This window comes from Molothrus aeneus, chromosome 5 (assembly GCF_037042795.1).
Source record: "Molothrus aeneus isolate 106 chromosome 5, BPBGC_Maene_1.0, whole genome shotgun sequence".
Classification (NCBI taxonomy): domain Eukaryota; kingdom Metazoa; phylum Chordata; class Aves; order Passeriformes; family Icteridae; genus Molothrus; species Molothrus aeneus.
This window is the reverse complement of record NC_089650.1, coordinates 6501135-6520565: the sequence shown is the minus strand read 5'-3', so window position 1 is coordinate 6520565 and position 19431 is coordinate 6501135. Positions and strand designations below refer to the sequence as shown.

The 19431-nt window shown below is 44.4% G+C and overlaps 1 protein-coding gene across 4 annotated transcripts in view; it reads left to right on the top strand.

Moving 5' to 3' along the window:
* IQSEC3 (IQ motif and Sec7 domain ArfGEF 3) overlaps positions 1-19431 on the top strand; it is a 100055-nt gene that overhangs the window by 43680 nt on the left and 36944 nt on the right. For 3 of the 4 annotated variants that reach the window (XM_066549521.1, XM_066549520.1, XM_066549519.1), the window contains exon 1: positions 16901-17011. Coding sequence is in view for 1 of the 4 variants with exons in the window: in XM_066549517.1 (XP_066405614.1) it covers positions 16729-17011 (283 nt within the window). In the remaining 3 variants the exon portion in view is untranslated. Of the gene's footprint in view, positions 1-16728; positions 17012-19431 lie in introns of those variants that run through there. The other variant, XM_066549517.1, reaches the window with a different exon arrangement.

Here is a 19431-nt window from a genome sequence, read left to right as displayed (position 1 = left end):
GCTTCTAGGAGAAATCATATCATTTACAGAGTCTGTCACCCTGCTCAAACCATGAACAAGTTCCCCATTAAACCAAGGCAGAACAAAAGTCAGTCAAGACTGAAATATGTGGGTCAGAAGCTTGAATAGACAATCAGTTCCTGGGTGAGCCAAGCATATCCCTAAATAAGCTCATCAGGGCTCCTGGTGGGAGAGCCTGGTACATAGGGGCTCCCTGTGCAGCTCTCCTGTGTCCCACTGAATGGACAGCCAGTCACAAGTGGTGCTGCTGTGAATTCTGATAGACCAGCTCGGGTTTAGTCTCTCTTTCCCGCTTCTGATGATTTCCCTAAATGAGATAAATCCTGTCAGAACTGATGCCACTAATAACCATCAGCCATCTAGTTTTAATTAGAGTTTGCTTCATTAATGCCCCAACTCCTCTCAGCACAGCAGATTAAATAATGTACTTGCAGCTCATTTACACAAACCCCCAAACTGCAAGGCTGAGCTGCAATCCTTTAATTAAACAGCCTGGCTGATCCCTACCGCTGCCTTGGCTCATCAGTCTAAGCCGATTAAAGAGAATAGGGACTAATAAAGAGCATAAACAGCGAAGTGACTCTCAGCTCTTCAAGAGACTTGGAGATTCCAGTGGTGATCAGCTGCTTCCTCCTCCTCTAGCAGGAACTGTACCTCAGCCCACATCCCTTCTGTCTGGGACCTGCAAGAATGGTTCTGTTTTCAGCAGAAGCCCAGACTCGTCTTGTGGGACAGGAGTCCTTTGGGAGACTGAGGAAAAACACAGCAGAGAAGGAGAAAGAGGGACTTCAAAACAGTGACATGAGTGGCTGTCTGACTGCAGGAGAGACCAGCAGGAGCAGCCATACAGCTCAAGAGAGGGACAGGAGGAGAAGCAAATGCAGGGAATAACAGTTGGAGGTTGAATGCCAGGAACAATCTGGGACAAAAGTTTGTCTCTGCTTGTGGTTTGTGATGGTCGTTGTTGTTCTTGTGTGGTCTCTCCTAACATTCATCTGCAAGATTTCTTGCTCTTTCTTTGCTGCCAGCTAAAAATGCCTTGGCTTCACATGGATGGGAGTGATTAGTAACATGTCAGTGTCTAAACACTCAACAGAAGCCAGCTCAATGAGGTGGTTGAGATTATTCCCACTCATCTTGTTCTGCTTTGCTTCACTGACTGCCACAAGCAGAGCTAGCCCCCTTCTCTCCTCCCAAGTGTGAATTCCTTGTGGGGAAGTTGCATCTCCATGAGTTTAGCAATGCAAATTTCCCACCTGGCTGCTTAGCTGGGTTGCACCAGCAATTAGTAAAACTGGTGCTGTAGGCCATGAATATTAAGAGACAGATTTGATCCCAGATTCTGCCAAAAAGCTCAAAGCCAAAGTACTGGATGAGGTGATGGCAGCAGCAGCAAGCAGATTTCTGTTCCTGAGCTCTAAGGGCTTTCCCACATCAAAGGACAGTATAAATCCTTCACCATTGTCTCCACTGGACTTGTACACCACCAGCTTCATGACCATAAGCCATCTTGCAGGTTGGGTTTCCATAAGGGATGCCAAGTATCTGGTTGAGTGACATGAAGAAACTCCAGGGATGGCAGTAGGAGCTAACCCTGCTCCTTTACTGAGGTGCTGATTAGACTCTAATTTAGCCAAACCCTGTAATTTCATAAAGCAACGGCTCTTTTTCTCACTGGCTTTTGCCTATTAATGGCAGGGTTTCATTCTAGGGACTTGAATAGCCCAGTAATTGCATTTCCCACTTCTCCCAGTCACATAGAGTGAAGGCTGGCATCCCAGAACAATGACCTTAAAATGTGTCCAGCAGCAGCCCAGTTCTAACGGGATTACAGACCATTTTCCTTTGTGTGAGGTAATAGGGCTGAGATTAGAAAGATTTGTTTCTATTAGAGTAATGAGAGGAAATTATGGAGTCACAATTGGAGGGAACAGTATATTCATTCAGTTGCCTTTCATAGGCTTTTCGAAGTCTGCCTCTGTAGTGCTGAATAGGAAATCAGCAGAAAATCACCTCTCCTCCTGTGATGGGAAAAGTTCTACAGAAAACTTTAAGCATCAGGGGCAGGTCTGCTTTGGCAATGGACTTGGGAATAGCACTGGAGTGCTGAAGCATTGTGGAAGAATTGCAGATGAGACCTGACCTGCTTTTGAGGCAAAGGAGACAGTTCTTTCAGGAAGAGAGAGCAATCTTCTGGAAGGGCTTGGGTGTGTACTTGAAAGAAGGGCTAGGATCTGAAGCTTTTCTTTGGAAAAGCTGTCTCTGTTCATATTTTCCACACTTTCCAATAGGGAGATGCTGCTTAGATCAGGGTTAAAACATGATTAGCACCACTCATTTAAAAATGTTTACTTCATGATTGTGGACCAATGAAATTCTAACTCAATATTGTTTAAACTTTCAACCCCTGTGGACTAATTTCTAAAGTGCCTGCTGGACTAGTCACCATAACAGATTAGCTGCTTCCTGGCACCAGTTAGTGGTAAGGAGACATGTGAACCATTGGCTACTTCTCCAAGCCAGCCTTCCTAGCATTTCTGGAGAAATTCCTTCTTGCCCCACTTGTGGCTTACCAAAGTTCTGAAATGGAAGTGTGAATTCCACTATTCTTGCTGGAGGAAGCCCTTGGTGCTGGTTGCTCCATTTTTATATGTGGGAGGCTGATAAGTGGACGGGCAGATTTTAGACAATTTGTTCAAACCAAACCTTCAAACATCTTTCTTCATAGCTCTCTGAGCTGCATGAGTATGCTGCACCCTCAGCAGCACATGCTTAAAGTCCAAAATTTGATTTAATTTACTTCTGGACAACTCTGTCTCTTACTCTTCATGTCTCTTTACCTGAACTCTCTGTTTCCATTGAACATGCATTTGTTCTTTGTCCTGTGAAGTCATGTTGGAAGATGTAGGCACAAAGGAGCCATGAATTTTATCCACTGCACAGTCACAGCATCACGTCCCTCTTTGAATCCTCACTGCTGTAGCCCAGGAGAATCTCTCCTTCTGCTACAGCTCTCCCTTTGCCCTTGGGTCACTTTAGGTTCTCTAACAGTTAGGTCCTCCTGAGAAATTCCCAAGACCTTGTTTGGGTTGTGGTTGCTATATCCCTTAAGGCTGAGGCCCGTGAAGTTGTTGAGAACTGAACCACTCACCAAGTGGATGCTTACTCTGGACATTACTGAAGTACCTTGATAAACAGTTGGACAGTGGCTCTTCAAGCATTACAGTTAAACAACTGAACTACTCAACATTTTATCCAAACTTGTGAAAGACTGACCTTGCCTGACAGGACAAATGCAAATCCAATTCATGAAACGGGAAATTATAATTTCTGATTTAGGATTGCTGGCAGGATATTGTATATGGAATCTGGAGGTCAGTGCTTCATCTCAGCTCAGAGCTGTTCTGTGGCTTTGGCTCAGGTGTGAAGCACGATGATGATTTTAGTCTGTATCAAATCAGATCTATAATCTTCCACTTCAAGAAGCCTAACAACTCTGCCTAATTGGCCCCCAGCTGGCAGTGTCAAGTGCATATTCCTAGAATTAGTGCACCATGGAGGCTGAATTCTTCTCTGATTCTTAATGAGGAAGACTCCAGGTCAATCTGAACAGGATGTGGACATGCCAGTGCAAAGCAAGCCTCTACGTTCATGGTATTGTGTACTCTAAGGACAAATGACCATACGCAAAGCTCACAGTCTGGCTTCTTCCCCAAAGTCTTCCAGAGCACTGCTTTTGAAAACACACATAAGTTGGAGCAACATTTCTGCTTTGCTAGCACATCCTGTTTGTGCTTCTCATTTCTTTTTCTTATTGAGGTCATGGGCACAAAGAGAAGATTTTTTTTTTATTGCTTCTTAACAGCTCATCACTTTTTCTTCCATCCCTGTAGACTTAATAACCCTGTTCCAGATAGTACCATTGGAGATTGCAGGAAGCTGCAAACAGGCAGATATGGGTCAACAGAGTTCACATAAATATTCCGCAGCTCACAGTTTTCAGAGATTTGATTTCAGTCTGACACAAAGATGTGAGCCAAAAGTAATGTCTGTACCCAGATTTGGACTCTTCCTAAGCTTGGGAGTGAGCACACTCCTCACTTTTTATGGGTGTTTTGTACAGTGAGGACTAGCAGCTTCAGTTGCATTGCAGGAGACTAAGTCCAGAATCACAAAGATGTTAAGTGAATGTAAATTTAGAGCAAATATGGAAACACTTAGAATTATATGCAAAAACTATTTTAGAAAACATCCTTAACATTGTAGCTACCAACAACCTTGGGAATGTCTTGCAGTCAGGTATAGTTGGGAAATCTTCTGGTACTATGACCTGGGAGGAATGGCTGTTTCTGGAAGCATCCAAAGAAACAGGAGGTCAGTTTCAGATGCATTGTCCCAGTCCTGTAGAGGAGCTCCACCAGGACATTTTGGCACTCTCTTCCACACAGGTATTTCCCTGCTCCTCTCCAACAGCTGGTGCAACTACTTTCAGGCAAGTGTGGAGAAGATGAGGATGGAGAAGTAAAGTGAGGAATAGATTGGCTCCTCAACAGGAAAAAAAATATTTCTAGTGGAATCTGGAGTCTCCCTGTCACAGTGGTTGCTTTGCTTGCTGCTATCAACACCTTCCTTCAGGAAGGTGGAAGATGCTAGGAGAGAGAGGCTGAAGAAAACACACTTGAAGTATCCTATTTTGAAACTGCAAAGGTGCCCATCAGACACGTTTTCTGAGAGCCTGAAGCTGTATCCAGCCATTGCCTGGCCACATGTTCTTCCAGCTCTTTATTCTCCCCTGTTGCTTATGTGGGTCTTGCCCAAGAAGAATTTAGACCTGGATTCAAGTGCTTTTCTCCCACATGTGCCAGTACTTGCTGTTTCCTGGGCCATGGTGATATGTGTGCAAGGGGATCAATCATAGCCAACTTTACAGCTGTGGGAGCCACATTCTTCAGCTGTTGAGATCAAGTAGTGGCATTAACACTGGGCAATTCACTCTGGCTTGCAGATGATCCTCACGTTCTCTCTCCTATACTGCAAAGAATTTCTTGTCCATGCCATGGCAACTTTTTGGTACCAGAGGAATGCAATATAAACACCTGCTCTATCCTGTGTTTTCTGTGTGATAACGCTACAGACATGCATGGGAAGAAGCTGTGCCAGCCTTGGAAATCGCCCTGTATCTAACGCTAGAAAATGGGCACAGATGCTTTGTAAAATAATGGCAGATGGACAATGGTGGAGCTCACACCATTCATCCTAATCTGCTGCTAATATCATCTGACCTGATCTGCATCAGTCAAGATGCACCCACCCCCAAAATGGAGCCATTCCAGACCTTTGTACACCAAGGTGTGCTCTGTTGAACTTGACAGGTGTTTTCTGTGGACCCTCTGTTCACATGCTTGTTAATGGCTTTCAAGACAGAGACACACAGGGCAAAGAGATGGAAAGAAAAGGGAGAGAGACTCATCCCAACAAATGTAACAGTGCTACTGTGAGAAAAATGGATGGCAAATGTACTATACAGAGAAGAAGAAAAACAGGAGAGAAGGACCAGGAAAAGCAGGAAGATAAAAAATAGTGTAAATGAAAGAAGGAACTGCAGGGAACAAGAAAATATGAGCAGAAGATAAATGAACAGGGCCCTTGTCTGGAATAATCCTGTTCATGCCAGCATTCTTTGGCTGTGACACAACAAGACTGTGGCCTTTTATTACACATTTTTTTATGGTGTGATGCCAATCCAAAGGCCTTTGTCTTTTTGGTGCTCTGCAATACTAACTCACTCCTATGAAGGTTCATCTTCTTTTCCCCTATGGAACAGGCTCTGTCCTTGGGTACACTAAGCTCTCCCTTTGGAAAAACATCTCTGTGCACTAGAGTTCCTTCTCCTGCATGTGGCCCTGGCAGATTTTAACATGCTTCAGTGTTGTCATTATATTGCAAAGGCTCTATTATCAGTACATTGCAAGGGTTCCATATTGCTAGAGTTGCATACCTCCTTGATGTTTCTTGTAGGCAGCTCCTCTAAGCACTGACTCTTCCTTGTCCTCCCAGTAGCCAGCTGACTCCAGTTCCCTCTCAAGCAAACAACCCACTCTTTTATAGCACTCTTCTGATTGGCTACAGGTGTTAAAATCAGGCCTGTTCCCAATCTCTAATAATTGGCTCAGCTGCAACTCCTTATTGGGGTAAGATTACTTTCTCTACTACCTTTATTTTCTTATATTGTATCCCCCTACACTTCAGGAAGAACTGAAGAGTCTGAAATGCTGAAGAGGAGCACACTGTACAACTGCTCATGCCACTTTGAGTAGTTCTGCAAACAGAAGTAGATAGCTGAGGGAGTGCATGCAAACAAGTTGGGAGGTATTTTGAACTGTCATCTCACCTGAACAAAAACTGCACAACAGCTAGAGACTACTCCATTTTCTGTGGGAAAACATCATCCTGAAGAAAAGTATCATAAACAGGATCTGAGTTAAGTGAGATTTTTCTTGTGAGACTGTGAAACCTAATTCTGGCCACATCACTTGGAAGTGTGTTCCACTAACATTTAACAACTTTTGCTTGGCACATCGATTCTCTAGACACACACCCTTAGATTGCAGCATCATCCCACTGGAAATGAATTGCCTGGTGATTAGAGCTGTGTGTCACCTTTGTAATGTCCCACACTGGTATGGTGCTGCTTCCCTGTAAGCAGGTCATGATGCTGTTATTGTTGTCTGTGTGTCTGGGTTGACTGCATCCTCTCTCATTCCCCCTTTTGCAGAAAGAGGGGGATGGAGATAGGCTACCCTGTGTATACACTGCTAGTGCTTTCTTCCATGTGCCTCCAGAGGTCATTGGCAAAATATAACTAATTCTTGTAATCTCCCAGAATGCACTGATGTGAGAGGGTAAGTGGAGATGCACAAACCAGAATGGTGCAGAACGGTGGTGTGAAAAATATTGCTGTGCTGTTCAGCACAACTGGATCTGATAAGGATTATAAAGAATGTGCTAAAATAGAGCATATTGGGCCAGATCCTCCACTGGAATAAAGCCATTTATAGCACCAGCCAGGATTCTGCTCAACAACCCAGTAGGATTGGTTGAGTCTAGGCAAACTTCATGGGTTTTTTATGATCTTGCCCCAAAAGTTCCATGACTGAGTACAGAGAATAGGGGTAGGAAAAATTTCCATTCCTCGTAGGTAAGAAAAGTTGAGGTGCCATAGGGAAACATGAGCTTGTGTGGCCAAATGTGTAACTTGCTAAGTCATCCTGTTTTCCAAATGGGAATTTAAAAGATAGAAAAAGAAATGGGGCCTCAGGGAAGAAATGTGACATGAAGTGGATCAGAGGGTAAGGAAGCAGCAGAGAAAAAATAGGTTAAAAACTGGAAAAGTAGAGCTTTGTGCCTACTGCATAAGGCTGTGGGGGTGGTCACTGCATTGGGGAAAGGAGGAGGGAATGCAAACCATGCTGTTTCTATCTTGGTCAGCAGCCAAAGGGCAATGCAAGCCTCTGGATCTGAACACAGTGGCAAAGTTAAAATCTAGATAAAGCTGTTGAGTGCTGTTTGCATTGTCTGTATTGAGGGGGATGGTGACTTATGGCTGTGTTCCTCTTTATGTTGAGGAGAAGAAGGCTTCTTTCTGTTTGGTTTGACACAAGCAGTGACCTTCTGCTGGGCTGCAGTAATCACAAGAGGTGAAATAGCTGAGATACTTGAGAATGGAAACAAAATTTATCTGAGTTACACCAAGATCTACCTGTGAAGTGGCTCCTCTCTGCCTTGACAAATCAATTACCCTGATCCCTTAGGAAGGAGCCCAGAGGTGCAGTCCAACCTAGAGTCCAGCACAGCAGGAAGAAAAAGAAGACTAGAGAAGCCCTTGCCCAGGTCTATAAATACCAAGAGCCATGTCCCTCACCCAGCTCATTGCTGGACTGGGGGAGCAATGGGCTGAGGGATATGCAAGCTTTCCTTGCCTTGTAGAGGCTCTGCTGCCTCCCAGCCCTGAATTCATCTCATTTTAGCAGTGAAATTCTATCTTCTGCATGATCGCACTGGCAGGCTTTTGTCAGCGAATTTGGTGATGTTCAAACCTGCCTCAGGGATGAGAGGCCAAGAGATCTGACTCAAAGTGGCAGAAAGACTGCTGCTGAGAAGCCAAGTTTCTCTTTCCCGGGGTGCTGAGCGGGCAGTAACACTAATGCAGGGTGCCATCTGTTCTTTCTTTCTCTAAAAGGTCGTGTTTACCAAACATTGCAGAAGCAAGAGAGGTCTGGGGTTAAAATAAAAGTAATTAAACCCTGCAGAGGAGGACCTCCTGTGCCTTTAGTGTCCACTTGGTGCTCTTCACACCTCAGTGAAGCACAAGCGGCCTGTTCAAAGCAGTCACAAGTAACCTTGTCTGCAGTGCCAGGCTGTGGGACTTGTGTCTAACCTGCAGAGACAGCACAGCAACCAGCCCGGGGTGCCAAGCCCCAAGGTGTGACAGGCAGCTCAGAAAGGGGCTACACTTCCTAAGCTGAGCCTTGTGCTCTGCAGCTGGTGAAACAGGAGGCACGGATGGGAAGAGGAAAGAGGGGTGTGCCAGAGAGGTGGCCCAAGGGCCATTCTGAGGTGTCATCCAGACACATGTAGCAACTATAAGAAAAAAACTCTGACAGCCACCCACACCACCCAGAACAGCCAGCCTTGCACCATGAACACCACTTCTCATAAAGTGAGAGCTGCCTTAGCTATTCCCAGCCACCCTCTGGAGCCTGTCTGTCCTCTTGGAAAAGCATTATTCCTCTGGTAGATGAAATCTGTCATGCAGACCCAGGCCCTCAGACCGGTGGCCAGCCCAGTCTGACACCTGGACAATCATCTTTGCACCAGGATGTCATGGGGGCCTTCAGAAACAATTAGTTCCTGTAATGCTGCTCTGTAGCAAAAGGCACAACAGCACAACACTGTGGGAATTACACAGCACATGGGGAATCAAGTTTAAAGAGTAAATCTGAAATGAAGGTGTTGCAGACAACTTTTATGAAAAATCCTTTCCTTAGGATTTTTCCTCCTGAGAAGCTGAGAGGCCTCAGGAACAAAATGTGAACATTGATTATCTGCTGCTGTGGAATGCAACAGGTGGATCTGTGATTGGCCCATCTTGGATGTTTGTAATTAATGGCCAATCAGAGCCTGAGCCACAAACCCTTGTTAGCATTCTTTGCTATTCTATTCTTAGCTAGCCTTCTGATGAAATCCTTTCTGCTATTCTTTTAGTACAGTTTTAATGTAATATATATCATAAAATAATAAATCAAGCCTTCTGAAACATGGAGTCAGATCCTCGTCTCTTCCCTCATGCAAGAACCCCTGTGAACACTGTCACATGAAGGCACTGGCTTTAGCATGTTGGTCCCTGTGGGACAGGAGGGTCCTGCTAGTGTTACTGCATTCTCTGTCTGCTTAATGTACATCTCACCAAAAAAACTTCAAGCGGTGCTGAAAAGATGTTGCCTGGTTCAGTCTGTGCTAAAGGATGTTAAATTTAATTGATTTCCAACATATTTACTGTACCATACTGTCAAATCTGTTTTACAGGTGTGTGTGTGCGCCAGACCTTTTATGAAATAAGTAATATATTCTGGGATGGGTAATGAGCTTGGCTAATTACCATTAATTCCTTCTGGGTAAAACTAGTGTGAGAAGATGGCTTGATGCCACTGCTTTGCAAGGTGTTAAATGAATGTAGACAAAATCAGAATCTTGTTCCTGCATTTGTCTTTGTTGGGGGAGACTGGCTGAGAAAGCTGCAGCCTGGCTGGCAGGGGATGATTTGCCAAGATCAAGTTCCAAGTTCCCTGCCTTTCTGGCAGGGAGGACTTTTGCCTTCCATCAGTTTCAGCAGGCTCCCAGAGAGCACTGCCTCCAAATCACCCTAAAACTTGAACTTCTAAGCAAATCAGAAGCAATTCTTTTGCACTCAGGCCCCCTGCATGTCAGAAATCTCTGAACCTTGCAAAGATCCCATAATATATTACCAAGCCTGTCTCAGCCATTTTTTTTTTTTCCATTGAATTCTGATGAACCCATTCACCACATGTCATGGGTATCCTCAGGGAACACTGAAGTGAAATAAACTGAAAAGGCACTTTGGACCCTGCTAAGTCAGCAGTTGTTTTTTTGTTGTTGGAGTTTTTTTGGTTTGGTTTTTTTTGGGGTTTTTTTTTTGGGTTTTTTTGGGGGGTTTTTTGGGTTTTTTGGGTTTTTTGGGTTTGTTTTGTTTTGTTTTTTTGTTTGGTTTTTTTTTTGTTTTTTTTTCCTGAGCAGGGAAGCTTAGGAAAGACAGAGGAAGCACAGGTTTTTGCAGACTTGGGGTCTGGACTCCATTCTGCTGGCATTAGCAGTGAACTCTTTTTCTAATTCTCTGTATGGTACTTTGCAGGGGTTTTTTTAATTCTGACATCTCTGAAGCTTTGAAGTCTATATACATCTAAGACCATGAGAGGCAATGAATCAGGCTATTAATCACTTACAGCAATTTAAGAACAGTATATGTACTATAACCAACCAATCCTCATAAGGAGCACTGAGAAATTGATGCATAAAATTTGTGGTCATTCACAACTAGTCCAGGTAGTCATTGCCTCAGTTACAGGTCACAATCCTGCTCTCTGACCTTGAATGCTATGAAGAAGGCATTTGGTAAGTTATACATGGGAAACAGAAATATGGTCTTCTCCTAGAGTGACACAGAGACACAAAAAAGAGCTAAGATCAGCCTCTGCAGTACTTTTGTAACACCTCACAGCCCTAGCTTCCTTCTGTATGATTAGCTAGACCTTTTTGCATAACCATTGTACCTGGCAACAAGAACATTCTCTTCTTCAGTTTCTTAAACCCCCCACCAAATCCAGAGGAACCACTGCTATTTGTTGTTACTCTGTTATTGCTCTTATTTATGTGCACATTTTTTTCTTCTTGGAAAAGGAGAGAAGGCACAAAGAGATGAGTTTTGTGTGGTGACCACATGGGAGCTCTTCAGCTCTGGCGTGATCCGTGAGAAAGCTCAGTTTTAATTTCTTACAGGACTAACATTATTGTCCTTGAGAAGAGCGGCTCTTCTTGTCCTTGAGCCCTGTTTAGTCACTCAGCCACCCTGCAAACACTTTTCTGAGAGCTCTGAAAACTCCTCTCAGACCGTGAACTGATTCTGGTATTTGACAGTGGTGCAATGGAATGTCTGGAGCATCCAACTTGTGTGTTCCTGCCTGCAGGTCTGCCTTGAAATGGCCTTGAGATGTTTGAGGGGAAGGGGCTGTGTGTTGTTTCTCAAGTCATGCCGTATGGGAATGTCTAAGCCTGACAGTCAAGATACAATAAATAACCATGGTTCATCTCCACAGTTGTCAATTAGAATTGCACTTCTCCTTTCCCAGCTGGAAACAGCTCCTTTCCCAGCTGGAAACATGTATTTCCAGCAGCAAAGAGGTGATGAGGAGTATGCAAGGAAGTGCAACATCCTGATGCTCTAGCAGGTGCAAAGCAGTCATATCTCTCCCAGGACAGACAGTGACACAACAGCTCTGTGCAGACATGTGGAGTTGATACAGCTAGAAATGGGTATATGGCTTCTCTGGCTTGGTAATTTAGTGTCACTGATTTGGTCTTTATGCTTCCATAAGAGCAGGGAGAGAGAAAAAAGAGAGTAATAAAAAAACCTCACTATTACAACATTTCTCTTCCATCTTCTCACTTCATCCTTCCCTTACTCTAATCCTTATATAAAATCTTCCCGAGAAACCTGCACATAAAAGCTAAGTATCAGAAGTCTGATTTACTTGTGCTAAATAAAAATATATATGGGTGCCAGCTGAATTGTCTCAATGAGAGCTTTGTCACCATCCTGCCTTCTTGAAACAAGCACTGGGATTCAGCTCACAACCCTGATACCCCTGTTTTGAAATGCTAGACTGGGGATAGTACTTTATATAAGCCCTGAGTCAGATTGTCTGTAGTAACCATTTCTGTTAACAAAGCTGTCTGCAGCAGGCATATACAAGTCAACTGTGCAAATGAGCAGGACATACCTGAAACATGAGAGATGCTTTTCACAGCAGATGGAATCTATTTGTAACAGTGACTAGGCTCGTTGTGGGTCATAAAAGTAATGTAGGAACATCTAGGAAGAAGAGAACAGCTGAATTTGTAGTTTTCCTTTTTACGTGATTGCAAACAATTTACATTAATATTGCAACTTTGAATCAAACAGAATTCAAAGAAATTACAAACCTTCTCTACCTGATTGTATGACTGTAAAAGCTGTGCATAATGGTGGCATATGATACTTGAGGACAGCAAGTAAAGAGCACTTACTACAGCTGAAACTGCAGGGGTGAGGCTGGGATTCAAACTAATTGAACTAGTTGGAGTTTGGCTGGGACTTTGGGATTCACACCTTAGACTCTGCATGGGACTCTTACAGGTGGTTTGACCAATTGTTACAGGTGATTAGACCAATTTTTTCATCCAAGAAACAGAACAAGCAATAGCTCCATTCCCTTTCTTCATCCCACAGCCAGGGAGTCTGATTGCTTACTGGCCAAGGGAAAGCAGGTGAATCCCCCCAATTTGCTTAATAACATTTTTTTCCCCCAGAGATCTTTCATGCTATACTTTCTATCCTTCCTCTCCTGACTTTCCTTACTGTTTGGTTTTTTTTTTTGTTACTGTGACCATAATAGCTCTTGAACTTTCTTTTGTTAAGAACCCTGTGTCCTACCAATGCAAATCAACTGTGTCACTCAGGACAGAGGAAAACTTGTTAAGTTTTAAAACTTGTCAGACTTGTTACATTTTTATTTATTTCACTGTAGCATCAGTTTTCATCTTCAACAGTGTATCTTATTTCTTATTTGTGGCTTCATCAGCCATTGCTGCTAGAAAACCAAGAATAGGCCTTCCCAAAACACTTCCTCAGAAACAGGTTCAAGATGAGAGTAAACCTGGGAGAAATAGAGGTTTTGTACATGGAACCATAGGGCTGTAATGGTAACATTCAGACTGCTAATCAAAACCAGTCTTTACCCCTTTTTTCCACTGCTTAAAAGTCACTGAAGTTTACTGCTGAAACTGAAATTTTCCAGGTTTGTTCAAAGGTGAAATAAGTCTGCTTTTTTGTTTGTTTGTTCCTAGATTTTTTTCACACTAAAAGAACTTAAAAATGATTTAATGGTTCAGCCATTTCATGATTTTTTTCCCCCACAACAGAACATGTAGAAACTCCCACTTCAGCAGGAGTGTTTGCTATTGCATCCTGGATAGCACCACAGCCAAACCAGCATGGGGTTAAAAATTCTATATTTAGCATAAAAACATCTAGCTGACAAATGCTCCAATGGAATCTGAGTTTGACTTGACTGAATTTTGACCCTGAGGAAATTCCATGCATAAGCACAATCCATTCTGTATGGCTGTGTCCACTGGGCTCAGAGCATGCATGGAGGAGGAAGGAAAGGTTAATGTGTATGTGTGCTTAGCTGATGTCCTTATCCCAGCACAAAGTCTTTAGGGACCTCAGTAATGCCCTGGGGGAGCAGTGCTGAGGGGGATGGTGCTTCTCACACATCTGTGCCTGAATAGTCCTTCCAGTCTTAGGGCCCTCCTGTGTCTTGAATAACCTAAATGCCTAATGAGGTTAAAGGAGGCTTCTTGAGCAATTTGGGTTGGTCCAACACCCTGTGCCTCATTGGCCAGGGTCAGAATTGGGTGTGGGGAGGGTACCTAGGGTCAGACAGAGCCCATTATCAGTAGGTCTGTGGTGTTGTGGCAAGTCCAAGGTCAAGTTAAGGAGTCAGTCTTTGGGGTCCAGATCATGTGTGTCCATGGCCATATAAAGGGGAAAGCTGTGGCAGGGCTGGGGACCAGCACTCCTACAGTGTTGCTGGATCAGGGATTGGTGGGTCCAGGCTGGGGAGAGAGCCTGGGGAACCTTAATGCTGGAAATGCTTAAGAGCTGCCTGGAAAAGGTCCAGATTAACTTTATCTGCCTCTGAAAATGGCTCTTCTTTGAGCAGGGAGTTGAAGGAGACACCTCCAGCCTTCCCTCCCAGTCTAGGTTAGTCTGATTCTACAAAGCCTGCTGATTTGCTCTTATATTGCCAGTGGATGCAGGATATCCTGTGAATGTTACTCAGGCTCTACATTCTGTGTGACAGAAGACCAAGCAGAGATGAACCCACGAGAGGTGATGTCCTCCTTACAGAGCAGCGGCACCGAGTGCTGCAAACTCTTACACACACTCCATGCTCTACCCAGACCAGCCAGTGGAGTCCTCAGGAAAACAGAGCTAAGCACATGTGCCAGTGCTTAGAGGACCATCATGTCAGGGAATATTTGCTGGCATTTAGAGTCCATTCAAGCTCCAAGGGGAGTCGGGGGAAGGCGAGCTCTCCATCTGACTGCCTCGGGGCTGACCTGCCCTAAAGAAGGTCACACTGGCCACTGTGGCCCTGACTCAGCTGAGCAATTTGGAGTGTGTGTCTTGCTGAATGAGAGCTTATGCATCTAGCTGAAATTGCTTTATAGGGCACAGTCCAGATCCCACTGAAATGCTCAGGAAGCTTTTGCCATGCACTTCAATGAAAATGTGATCAAATCTATGTCACCTGATTTTCCTTTAGGCTGAGGATAAAAACTGCTGCTCTGCTGGTTAAAGTCAGAATGGACAGTACAGGAGCTGCCAATAAAAATGTTACAGTAGAGATATGTAAGGGAAAAATCCTTTAGTAAGATTTCCTGCTATGTAGATAGACATAGAAGAGAAAGAATTAAAAATAAAGAGTTAAAAATATCTTTAGATGTAGGAAAAATTGTAGCATCAGGAATAGAACAATGCAAACTTTGATAAGGTGTTCAACCTAAAAGAACAGTTTTATGCTTCATTTTAATGTATTTCCTGACTGATGATTATGCAAAGATGTCACTTTAATACTCTTTGACAAAGTTGGTCATATAGCATTTACGTATGAGCATTTACGTAAGAGACTGATTTCTTCTGTGAATTTATTTTTTAAGTCTAACTGGTGACTATAAGCATGTGTATAAAAGAAGAAACTTTCTAAATTTAAATCCTTCATCTTTCTTAATTCTGAAGTTGTGGTAGTGTCTGGCTCATCAGATTTGGAGCCCTCTTAGAAACTGTGGGAATGTTTCTAAATTTGATTGTTAATCTATTGAACAGAAAAGCTGCCACTGGAGAGAATAAACTTCCTTTTAAAGTACTAGTAAATGTGCAAAAGTGCTCAGAGGCTTAGGAGGCAAAGTCTATTTACAGCTAGAAGATTTGGACTCTTAAGGGCATACAGCACTTTTGAAAATGAGACTTAAATGCTTCTAAGTAATTTGGGCACTACATAAAATCATATCTAATTTACCTCTCTTTGCTCTGACATCAACACCAATCATAAAATGATTTATTATCTAGTTGATAGCAGAACTGGTTATATGTGGAGCAAATCCAAGAGAAAGAGATATGTTTCAGAAGTGAATTAAATCATTTAATAGCATTTAAGTATGGGAGGCAATATACATCCTTGGTTTCAGTGAAATTAAATGCATTGGTTCTGTAGTAATTATATCCAAACTGGATGTGTTTCTCAGCTGAATGCTCATCCCTTGGAAACCACTGGAACTGTGTCTGATGCACTTGGTGGAGTAGCAGCCAGTAGGCTTGTGCACTTTTGGAAATCATAAATTATTCCTCTGTAGCTACAAGAAGGAGGCTAAGGTAACAATGAACAAACACTCATGGTTCAAACAGAACCCCAGAACAACAAAATCTTGTTTGAATTTGGATGATTTTGGAATATACTTTGTAAGAGGGGTTAAGTACAGACTTCTTCATCACTTCAATGGATCAGACATGCTAATCCCATCGTGCCTGGAGCAAGATGTCCCCTTCTCTTAGGGTGCACTGTTGTCAGACCCTGGCTTCACACAGCTGCTGCTGTGGCTGACAGGAGAACAGTGAACTTTCCTTTCTCCACAAGATCTCAGTGGCACAGCAATTTGTGGGTGAGGAAGAGGCAGCTTCTTTCATGGAAGCTCTGCAGTCTGCTATGGCTGTATTGGAGACACCCTTTAAAGGGTCAGGATCTCAGGGCTGGCTGGCTGGCTCTGTTGCCCCTTCATATTCTCAGCTCTCCAAGAGTTTCTCTGGAAACTCAGCACCGTTCAGCCGCCCCTGCCCCATTTCCTACATGCCCTTAGGAACTCCAAGGGGAAACTGGTTCCTTGGGATCCAGGCTCCATGCCAGATGGGACTCAGGATGTGCAGAGATGCTGAGCAGTCGGTGGCAGGTGCACAGGGGTGATTGCCAGCTGCTCCAAAGGGCAGGAGAGGTGTCCACAGACCATGACACCTTCCTTGGCTCTCCACCTCCTCCAACTGCAGCAGCTGGAACGGAGGAAACCAGGCAGTTTGAGAAGTCACAGGATTGGTTCATACAGGGATGCCTGCCCTTGGAGAGGGAGGCATCAGAGCTTTGGATAGATCAACCTCCAATCCTGATCCATCACTGGAGGAGACCCCCGACAGCCCAGGCTCCCTAGACATTTAAAACGCAGCTCAGGGAAGGAGTATAACAAACAGCAGCAAACATGGTCATAAATCAAATATAATATAAACAAATAAAAAAGCAAAACATTGCGTTTTGTTCACAGTGACGATCCCAGCGGTTCCACAAGCAAGAAAGCCGGGTGTGAAACGGAGGATCCGAAGGAGGCCGGCAGACAGAGTGGCCAGGAAGGCAGGTCCGACCCGCTAAGAGCCCAGCATGAGGAGCTCCAAGAAGAGCAGGCAGCGGGGTGTTCCCCTCTGGTGCAGAAGGCGAGCCTCCACCACACGGGCTCCCCAGTGAGAGTGCAGCGCAGCAAAGGGACGGCCTCGTGTTCCCATGCGGCTGCCTCCGATTATGAGCTCTCCCTTGACCTAAAGAATAAACAGGTACCAAGGCTTCCTCCTCAGGCTGTGGGAGAAGGGGATGGGGAGGGTGGGACTGTATTTGCACTGTGGTGGAATGACTTTCAGCAAATACATTAGCCTTTTGTTCACCTGGAGCTTCTGCCCTGCCTAGCCTCCACGTGAGGCTGATGGAGGAAGTAGATTCCCCTCTGTGACTGAATCACTCTTTCACCCAAACCCGCTGGCATATGCTCCTCATTGCCTGGATTCAGTGGTCCAAAATGGACCTGGAAACCCAGTTGTGAGTGTAGGGTTAGAGATGGGTTGCAGGCAGCCAAAAGCAGCAGCATCCAAGGGTAGTGCCTTACTCTCAAGTGTACAGTGTCAACTGGGCTCCCAGCAACTGGTTGTTCCAAATTACTTCCCTCATGGATGAGTCTCCAAGAACCATCTTGCCATCTTGGAGCATGCAGGGCAGGCCCCCAGCACACTTCTGTACTAGCATGAGCTTTCAAGAGGAAGTGGGGTTTATTCAATGAGTGTCCTGCACAGCATCTACCACAATGTTTGTGCACTGCTGCCACCGCTGCCCTCAGTCCAGAGGAGGATGCTGAAGAGATAGGCAAGTTTACCAGAACAAAAGAAAATTATTCAGTCCTACAAGTTGCATTCTGTGCCTGGGGCTACAGCCTAGCTCCAGAGCACAAGCATGCCCATCTCTAGCTGTGTGTCCCAGTGGACTCCCAGCAGGAGACAGGGGGACAGGGGCTAATGGCAGCTGGCCTCCTCCTTCACAGGTGCTATGTGTCCCCTCCCTTCTCATCTCTACAGATTACTGTCCAGGAGAGCTGTTGTGCAAAACAGAACCTAAAGCACAATTTGTGCCTTTTCCTGGGAAGGCAGCTCAGTCAGAGGCTGTAGGACAGGCAGACCCTGCAGGCTGTGAGGTGAGGAGGACAAGTGACAGGGGGAGAGTTCAGTGGAAGCTGTGCAATTGCAGCTGAAGGGTCTCTGCTAATGAGGTTTCCACAGAAGAAGCTGCTACTTCTGGGACATCTCTCTACCACTTCCCTCAAGGCACAGATGCTGTCCCTAAACATACAAGTCAGATCAATGACCAATAGATTTCCGAGCAAAAGAGACACATTTGCTCTCTAATCCTGTCTTTCTCAAAATGCTGCATACTCAGAATTCTTGCGTCACACCAGGAAAAAAATAAGATAGACTAATTAACAGGCTTCACAAGCTAATGTGAATATCTTCAGGGTGGGACACATCTTGACTGCATGTTCTTAGCCTACAGCTGCTCTGGTTTGTCCTGGGGAGTGTCTGTCCTGCGTTATTTTAGCTTTAAGGTCACGTTGTCATATCATTGTTCTTGCAGCAGAGGCCAAATCTGCCCTGGATGCATGTGAACAAGAGAGACATGTTCAGCTGATTGTTCATTAATGTCTGGTGCCTCACAGAAATGACCTTGCAGGGACTGAGCCTATTTCCTCGGTGAAACCACTTTCCTCACACTAAAGAGGCCTTACAATTTGTGTGCCTCTCCAGACTCATGGGTGTCTTCAGTGAATTGCCTGCAGCCTCTGGAAGGGGGGTTTTTCAGGCCATGAAAAGTAAAATTCTTCCACTGTAGTATGTGTTTTTATAGATACTCCTCTCAGTTTACTCATCAGGTAGATTTCTTAAATGGGAATAACAATGATAGGACCTGCACAGTGCTGTCCCAGTAGAACACTACTTATAGGAGAACTTGTAATACAGGAATAGAACTCACAGTAAGAGAAAAGGTGCAAGGAGACATTTTCAGTTTCATTGCACAATTGAAGTCACATTTACCTTTTGAGAGAGAATTGAGTGCTAGTAAGGAAGAAGGGTAAAGTGCAGCCTCCTCCGCAAGACTTGGACCAGTCATAGCCCCTCAGCATCACCCTAGAGAGTTGGTGAGTGGCTTCACGGCTCTCCTTGCTCCCTACCCCGTTGTCATTATATTGCAAGAGTTCTATTGTCATTACATTGTAAGGGTTCCTTATTGCTAGAGTTTCATACCTCCTTGATATTTCTTGTAGGCAGCTCCTCTGGGCACTGACTCTTCCTTGTCCTCACAGCAGCCAACTGACTCCAGTTCCTACCAATCCACTCTTTTATAACACTCTTCTGATTGGCTACAGCTGCAGCCTGTTAACATCAGGCCTGCTCCTAATCTTTAGTAATTGGTTCAGCTGCAGCCCTTAGGGGATAAGATTACTTTCTATACTACCTTTATTTACTTATATTCTATTCCCCTACACTACTCCATGAAGCAGAGAATTCTGACACTGCACAGAGCAGAAGTACTCTATGCTGGGAGGCTGGAACAGAGACTCAAGTACTAAAGTTCCCCTGTGCTTAGACTCTATTGTAATGTAGGGAAAATGCTTTCAGTCATACATACACTTGGGCTGTGCTGAAGGGCAGCA